Source organism: Mus caroli, chromosome 11 (genome assembly GCF_900094665.2).
Source record: "Mus caroli chromosome 11, CAROLI_EIJ_v1.1, whole genome shotgun sequence".
In the NCBI taxonomy this organism is placed as follows: Eukaryota; Metazoa; Chordata; class Mammalia; order Rodentia; family Muridae; genus Mus; species Mus caroli.
The window spans coordinates 56,589,782-56,598,819 of record NC_034580.1 but is presented as its reverse complement, the minus strand read 5'-3'; the positions used below and the strand labels follow the sequence as shown (position 1 = coordinate 56,598,819).

Here is a 9,038-nt window from a genome sequence, read left to right as displayed (position 1 = left end):
AGTTATATCCTACCCTTTCTCAAGTCCCAGGTATGTGATTACCTAGTGAAGTCATTGGACTTACCTGATATATAAGTAGTACCTATATAATATAACATAATTTATTTACTAAATTTACTATAGTTTGTAATACTAGTTGTTATAGTTGAAACTTTTTATCATATTTCCTTTTAAACTTCATTTATATAGATATGTTCTTATCCTTCTATAGTTTTTATCTAAAAGTTAAATTAATTTGTTTCTGCATTTTCTGCTACTTAAGAAAGTCTGAGCCGGGCATGGTGGCGCACACCTTTAGTCCCAGCACTCGGGAGACAGAGGCAGAGGCAGGTGGATTTCTGAGTTCGAGGCCAGCCTGGTCTACAAAGTGAGTTCCAGGACAGCCGGAGAAACCCTGTTTCGAAAAACCAGCCAGAGAAACCCTATACAGAGAAACCCTATACAGAGAAACCCTGTTTCGAAAAACCAAAACCAAAAAAAGAAAGAAAGTCTGGCTCTGTAAAACTTAGAAAAAAGCCGGATGTGGTGGCGCACACCTTTAATCCCAGCACTTGGGAGGCAGAGGCAGGTAGATTTCTGAGTTCGAGGCCAGCCTGGTCTACAAAATGAGTTCCAGGACAGCCAGGGCTATACAGAGCAGGCTATACCCTGCCTGGAAAAACAAAAACAAAAACAACAACAACAAAAAAAAAACTTAGAAAAAATAGTACTTTGCTAAGCCCCAAAATTTTAGATGCTTGACTTCAGCTTACTGACTTTATTGAACTATAGACACTGAAGAAAAGCTATTTTTTTCCATTTGTTGACTATACTGGAAATTTTTTTCTATTTACTGTGGGAAAATGGTTCTAACAAGTATGTAACATAGGGTTATTAAGTATCTAAATGGAGAAAATTTATGGACTAATGTTTTGGGGTTTTTGGGGGGGTTAGATTATTTATTTCATGTACACTGTTCAGCTTTTTAAAAAAAAGGTTTATTTATTTATTTATTTATTTATTTATTTATTTATTTATTTATTATAAGTACACTGTAGCTGTCTTCAGACACTCCAGAAGAGGACATCAGATCCCATTACAGATGGTTGTGAGCCACCATGTGGTTGCTGGGAATTGAACTCAGGACCTCTGGAAGAGCAGTGGTCTTAACCACTGAGCCATTTCTCCAGCCCATGGACTAATGTTATTATACCGTTTCAACATAATAGATATCTCCCATTTAGATAAATTGCATTTATTATTGATATACTCTTGGCTTTACTTTGACAGCTACTAAAATAGATAGTTTTATGAAAAAGTTTTGGAATGTAAGCTGATAAGAGTTTATTATTAGCCGGGCGTGGTGGTGAAAGAACCTAGTGGGGAAACCCCCACTCAATTTCTGATTCGGCGTGCACCCAAGAATCACAAACAGACGGCCAACTTGATGTAAGAACACGAGGTAGTTTAATGACGGAGCTCCGGGCCGACACATATCTCCCGCAGGAGACAGAGGTGTTGACCACATGGTGGAGTCATAATGGCGGAGCTCCGGGTTGAAAAGTATCTCACGCAGGAGGCAGTGGTTTCGAACCTGAGGCTTGGAAGCTAGGGGTTTTTATAGAAAAGGGGTGGGGTTAGGGAGGAATTGGCGTGGTTTCACATGATTGGTCCATTTAAACATCAACAGACTGTCAGAGGGCGGGAGATAGGGAGGCACCAGGCCAGTCAGGACATGTAACTACGGGCCTGCCCGGGCATGTCCTGGCCTGTTCAGCTATGTTCTCAGCCCCAGGTTTCAAAGCTCACAAACAAACAACTCTTTGGGCTATTTGACATACATTACATGCATTACAGGTCTCAAGTTTTATTTCCTTTCAGTGGTGCATGCCTTTAATCCCAGCACTTGGGAGGCAGAGGCAGGCGGATTTCTGAGTTCGAGGCCAGCCTGGTCTACAGAGTGACTTCCAGGACAGCCAGGGCTACAGAGAAACCCTGTCTCCAAAAACCAAAAAAAAAAGAAAAAAAAAAAAAGAGTTTATTATTGCTCTAAACTATTGATAGGAATGGTAGGTAGTAACCATACTGCATTAAGACAATAAGAATTTTATATTAGGAATTATATTGCTTCTTTCCTTTCTGAATCTAATTGTAACATTACAGAGTCTTTCTTCTTTTCATAGAATATATTGATTTTAATATGTAAAGGTGCTCTGTCCATAGGACTTGTATATCCTTGCAGTTGCAGATCTTCTTATTTTGTTAATTGGTTCCAGGTTCAATCTGCAGCCCTGGATGAGATGTTTCAGCAGACTGAAGACATCGTTTATCGCTACCACAAGGCAGCCCTTCTTTTGGAAGGCTTAAGTAAGATCCTGCAGGACCCTACAGATGTTGAAAATGTGCATAAGTGTAAGTCACTGCACAGCAGTGCTCGCTCATCTTTGCTCCACTTTCCACAGCGGGGCTCAGAACGATTACATAGAAAACTGAGGAATAAACAGCCATAGGGTTCTTTAATTGTTTAGTCTTTTAAAAATTGGGTATCAGTCGGGCAGTGGTGGTGCATGACTTTAATCCCACACTTGGAAGACAGAGGCAGGCAGATCTCTGTGACTTTTAGGCCAGCCTGGTCTACATAGCCAGTTCTAGGACTGCCAGGGCTACACAGAGAAATCCTATTTTGAAAACAAAACCAAGGGCTGGAGAAATGGCTCAGCAGTTAAGAGCACTGACTGCTCTTCTAGAGGTCCTGAGTTCAAATCCCAGCAACCACATGGTGGCTCACAACCATCCGTAACAAGATCTGGCACCCTTTTCTGGAGTGTCTGAAGACAGCTGCAGTGTACTTATATATAATAAATAAATAAATCTTTAAAAAAAAACAGAAAAGAATTAGAATCATGACATTTAAATCTTTTATTATTTTATGTGTTTGAATGCATTGCCTACATGTATGTCTAAGTGTACTACATGCATGCCTGATGCCTTTAGAAACTAGAAGAAGGTATCAGATCCCCTGGATCTTGAGTTACAGTCATGAGCAGCCGTGTGAGTACTAGGACTTTAATGCAGGTCCTCTGGGAAAGTAGCCATTGCTCTTAGTTGCTGAGATCTCTCCAGCCTTCATTATAGAATTTTTCAAACAAAATTTGTTTCTGTCTTTTTTTATTGCCTCTCTTCTTCCCCATTCACATTTTACATTGTTCTAAGTAGCATGACAAAATCTTGAGTTGTCCTCTGCTACCTGGGACATGGTGCATCCCTTTGTCCAATGAACACTTGCTATGTATATGACTGCCTATGAGTCACTTAGTAGCAGTGACTGTGAAATATACTGTGTTGATGGTATAATGTATTGGTAGTACTGGGTTCGTAGATAGAGCTTGAGAATATTTATAGTTTCAGGCCTAAATCAGGAATCTTAGAGTGGGTAAAAAAGAACTGCTGAATTTATTTAATTGTAACTTGTTTTCTAGATTTGGAATCATACTGCCTGAGATGAATCTTGGCTTTAAAAACTTGAACAAATTATTAATCTTTCTGTAATATGTTGACAACATGCCAACCTTGTATACTGTAAGGATTAGAGAGGCTTCATACAAAATATACATTACTTTCGTCCTTCATATTGTTCTCATTGCATTATTGTGTTGTCACATTCTTGTTTAAGACTATAGGAGGACATTGTTTTATTATTGAATAGAACTCTTTTAAGCTTTCTGGGTGTAGTAACCAAAGAATATTGTAAAGATCCTATATACTACATATTTTTTTTTTTGTTGTTTTTTTTTTGTTTTTTTTCGAGACAGGGTTTCTCTGTATAGTCCTGGCTGTCCTGGAACTCACTTTGTAGACCAGGCTGGCCTCGAACTCAGAAATCCGCCTGCCTCTGCCTCCCGAGTGCTGGGATTAAAGGCGTGCGCCACCACGCCCGGCCTTACATATTTTATATAACCAACAGAGCATAGATTGATAGGATACCAGAATGCTACAAACACACACACACACACATATATACACACACATGTGTATATATGTGTGTGTGTGGGTGGGTGTGTATACATACATTATATACACATATACATATGTGTGTATATAGATATCTACATATACACATACACACATATATTATTTATATATATTCCTAGTATCTGGTGTTTGAGGAGGAGCTATTTTTGTGGTTTTAGGACAGCATTCCTGAAGTTACTTGTACCTCTCAGCAAGAGAGTTGTTTTGCCAATATGAATTTTACCACTACAGCATTAAGCTGCTGGTCATATCTGAACTGTTGCTGGAAAGAGGAAAGAAAGTATATTCATTGTGTTCACCTTGGGGCCACAATAGAGCAGGAACCATGGTGGTGAGAGTCATGATTTTCCCTTTAGTTCCTCTATCCCTGGGTTAGAAAACACAAATAGTTTTATTATTAATATCATTTTACATTTTATTTCTAGATAAATGTAGTATTGAAAGAAGATTGTCAGCACTCTGCTGTAGCACTGCAACTGTGTGAGTAGCAGGCTTGTCTGAGGACTGGCATGGAGCAGGAGGTGATACATTTGGGATTACATCTTGGTTCTGTCACCCATCCCAGGACAGTGTGGTGACTACCAAAGAACAAGCAGCAGCTTAAGAAGGAAAGAACAATACAAAACTACTACATATTGTAGAAAACCTGCCTTATTGGAGAAGTCACTCCCCCTTTCCTTTCTCTTCATAGAAGCAGAACAAAAGAGTTTTCCACATGGCTCAAGTTATTTGAACCTGGCAAATAATAAATGTACCTTAGAACTAGCATCATAAGTACAGTTATTCTTGTGGATAATTAAACAGGAAACAAAGTGAGTGGCTTCATTCAGCTCTCTGAGCAATACGTGAAATTCCGTGTTTTTGCTAAAGCATACACAAGCAAAAGCGTATACAGCTCATCCAGACGATCTGAGGCTTGGGGTAAGTTTGTCTGAATCTGAGCGTGCATCTTTAAACAGCTCAGGAGGAGGAATCTTAAGAAGAAACAAAAGGTGACTCTTGGATGAATTGTGAAATCTTCAACTTGATCTAATGTGGACATGATTTTAATCTTCCAAAAATCTTTCATATTGCACTAATTTATTAAAATAACTGTGTATTGGATTTTGCAATTTAAAACTAACTGAGGCACAATGGACTTGTTTAAATATTTTACCTGATTATACACATGTCCTTTTCAGAATTCATGTGTGATCTCCACTGAACTTTTAAATGGTTGGAACTTGCGTTCATGTGAACCTTTGCATTTTTCTCACCTGTTATCTTCACCAACAGATCTTCTTAGTGGAATTTTGAGTTGCCGGTTGTTTGCATTTTTGTTGTGCATGCAGAATGTGCATCGACTCCTGTGATCTTAGGTTTACTAAAGGCTAAGTTTATTTGGGCAGTATTAGAAAGCTATCATGAATCAAGAAATACTCTTGAGAATTTTAATAGGGCCAAATCAAAGTGATGAATAATGGCTTGTTAGTGATGTGGAGTTTCTACATGAAATTAGTAAGAAATGAGGTTCGTTTTCCCTTAGGAAAATGGGCAGCTCTCTCCAGACTAATGTGTACTTCTCAGTGTTAACCCTGAGTTCACCATAGCTAGTCATGGCAGATCAGCACCTCTCCAAGAACGGTTCCCGTGTTGTATATTATTTGGTATCTTATACTTACCTGCTTGAATACTTGAATAAACCATTCACCGGTTTTAATCCTTTTACTTCAAAACTTACACATACTGACTGACCTACTCTCTGATTACTGCACAGAAACTCTTTGGCGCCACACTTGCTTTAGTGTGCTGATTAAAGTTAACAGAGAAAACATGGTTTTCATTTATTTGGTGAACAAAGTAATGTAATTTTTACATTATTTATCTGTATGAAATTCCAGCAGTTAATTTGAACGTTTATGTATAGGATGTTTGTATTTTTAGGTCTTTACTACAGTGTTTCTACCTCTCATTTGTAACTGCATTATCTTCAAAATAGGTAAAACCCACTAAATCATTGTGGAATAGCCTTTTTTAAATTGCTTGTACAAATGTATATTAAGGTTAAATAAACCTGACAGTGTTTTAGGTTATAGTTGGGTTAATATTAAGTGGCTCGTCAAGCCAGACGCTTCCTTAGAGAGTGGGTTGGAAACTTGGCCATCAATATTCTTTGCCCTGCTCCAGGATTCAAAGCTCTTGGAAGCTGTCATGCAGGCTCCTACAGACAAGACTATATCCCTCCTTATAGTAGTGGTAAAATGCCTTCTGTAATTTTTACACTAAATACTTTCATGTTCTCCCAATTACCCCGTTTATCTCAGTTGATTTTCCAAGTAACTAGATGTAGTTGGCCTCCTCTTCTACCACTTTTTAAAAATATAATATGAACAAGTTTGGAGAGGGTAAGGTTGGTGTGAAGACAGGAAGTAGACAAGTGTTGAAACTGCACTGTAACTCTCAAGCTCTTCTTGTATGACAAAGGTCTTGTAGGTGGTGTGTATAAAGCAGTGATGTCTCAGCAGTGGAGAACAGCTGTAAACTTAGTGAGTAACGGTTCTGATATACTACCATTATCAAGGCTAATTGTTTAAAGAAATTTTTGCCTTGATTATAGCAATAATAAATAAATGCTTTATGTTTCTGTATTTTTATTTCATATCATGTATTTCATAAAATGGAATTAGACAAGTTCATACACTTATGGGTCAGCACCTATATTCACGTCCTAACCTGGAAAATTATTGGCCATGAAAATGTAAGTAGAATTATCAGTGAACTTGCTAATTGGTTTTCTTGCTCTGTGGGATTTTTCTAACTCTCACCTGTTGAAGCTCTGTTCTTTGACATAATTACTTCCTACAGCCCTCATGTGCCCTTTTCTCTTCTAGGAAGAAGAGCGGGCCTCACAAGCACCAGGTGTAGGAGCTTGTGTAGGAGCTCTCCTTAGTTAACACAAGGTAGTTTACAAGGGCAAAAGGAAGTTGAGATGAATGCAGCAGAGATGTGGACATGGAGTAGGTCCCTGATGCATCTGTCGTGTCGGGGTTCCTGTGCCTCCCTTCTGCATGCAGCTGGCGTTCAGTGTCAGTCCCTGCAGCACTTCAGGTCAGAGAGGACGGCACCCCTCTTTCCAACTCACTCCCTTTCACTTCCTCTCTCTCCAGCTGACCCCGTGAAGTAGCATTTCTCCTGCCTGGGAATGCTGTGCTTAAAACTGCTGATAAACAACTTTATTCTGTTTGAGAACACTCAATAAATGAGTGAATGATTTCTCTTCCATAGCACAGTGTTCACTGGTTCCCACAGAGGAGCTGTTCTGTAGTCCAGCATAAGAACCAGGAAGTGCTCTGATTAGAAATGGCCTGTCTCAGTCTCTTAGGAACAAGGAAGAGGAACCTGAGTTGGAGCAAATTAGGCATGAGCTTGTGGACTCAAATATTTGAAAACTCCAGAGGAGAAGCACAGAATTCACACTAATTTATTCTTCATTCTTTGTCTCTGCACAGTCCTAGTTGGCATTTTTATAGGACATTGCTTAGCAGGGAGCAGTTAATGCTCAGAGAACTTGTCTCTCCTGCATGTACTCAGTCCTCGATGGCATTTGGCTGCTCACTGAATCATTGGGTCAGCAGCTGAGTGGACTTTAAGTCGTTCCTAAATCCCTTTTATGCTTTACGAACCTTGGTGAGAATATTATCTTTGAGTGAGGAATCTGAAATTCAAGACAGTGTTTTTGGCAGGTAAGTTAGGAAATTGGATCTGAAAATGCACTCACACTGCTACTCCATGTGGTGGTGCTGCCTTTAATCCTAGCAGAGGAGAGGCAGAGGCAGGTGGATCTCTGCATATCAGAGGCCAAAGCTACATAATAGGATCTATCTCAAAATAAAAATTAAAAATACATTTAATAAACAATGCCTATAGGAAATGGGTGATGATAACCCATGACAGACACACAGGATTTGTGCCAGAGCACTGACACCTGTGCTGTGATTACGCAGGAGCTCTTCTTTGTTGTTGTTGTTGTTGTTGTTGTTTTCCAGACAGGGTTTCTCTGTGTATCCCTGGCTGTCCTGGACTTCACTTTGTAGACCAGACTGGCCTTGAACTCAGAAATCTGCATGCCTCTGCCTCCCGATTGCTGGGATTAAAGGCGAGCGCCACCACCGCCTGGCACTCAGAAGCTCTTATATGTTAATTTATTTTGTTTTAGGACAGGGTGAAAAATAACTGCGTTTTGCATTTGTTTGAAGCAAGGCCTAGATTTAGGACTCAGTGACATGTAATGTCTGGACATGTAATATGACCAGACAGCTGCTAGAGAGGTCCAGTTCTTGCAGAAAAGCCACTTTTCTACAGCTTACCCATGAGGCACTTGACTTTGAGTGCTCTTTGTGTTGCCCTTTAAGCCATTTGACATCTTTAATGAACAGTGGGCATCAGTATAAGATTAGTTACTTCATTTGGTCCTCAACGGAATAGAGTTTGATATACAAAAATAAACATGAACGTGTGGTCATTTGAGTTTAACAAGTCAAAACTATTCAAAAGAAAACCCATTAAACATTAAAGAACTACAAGAAAACAGTTTGCCCAAATATCTCTGTGACTAGATATCCATATGCAGAATGCAACTAGACCCAGTCAGACTGCAAAATAAAAGGTAACCTGAAGTGTTGGTGCATTATGGGAAGGTGTATTCAGTAAAGAAGAGTTCCAATAGCTTAGAGAAAGCATCGCCAGCTTGGGGCTAGAAAACTGGCCAGGCATTTATATGATCACTTACTGAGGAATCATGAGGGCCAGGGTTCAGATACCAGCACCGTAGTAACAAGCATCCTGTACAGGCATATAACTCCAGCTCTGAAGAGGCAAGATAGGATCACTGGAGTTGCTGGCTCCCAATCCAGCCAGGAAAATGCAAGCCTCAGGTTGGGAGAGGCCCCACTTCAGAGGAATGGAGGATACCCAACTCTCTTTTGTGGTCCCTATATGTGCACCCATATTTATACATATATATATATATATATATATATATATATATA

At 39.5% G+C, this 9,038-nt stretch overlaps 1 protein-coding gene across 4 annotated transcripts in view; it reads left to right on the top strand.

Moving 5' to 3' along the window:
• The window catches only part of Ulk2 (unc-51 like autophagy activating kinase 2), an 85,867-nt gene extending 79,229 nt beyond the window's left edge, over positions 1 to 6,638 (top strand). For all 4 annotated transcript variants that reach the window (XM_021175563.2, XM_021175564.2, XM_029483193.1 and 1 more), the window contains 2 exons: positions 2,256 to 2,391; positions 4,437 to 6,638. In XM_021175563.2, coding sequence (XP_021031222.1) covers positions 2,256 to 2,391; positions 4,437 to 4,495 — 195 coding nt within the window. In that variant the 3' untranslated portion in view covers positions 4,496 to 6,638. The remainder of the gene's footprint in view (positions 1 to 2,255; positions 2,392 to 4,436) is intronic.
• Positions 6,639 to 9,038: the final 2,400 nt, after the last annotated feature.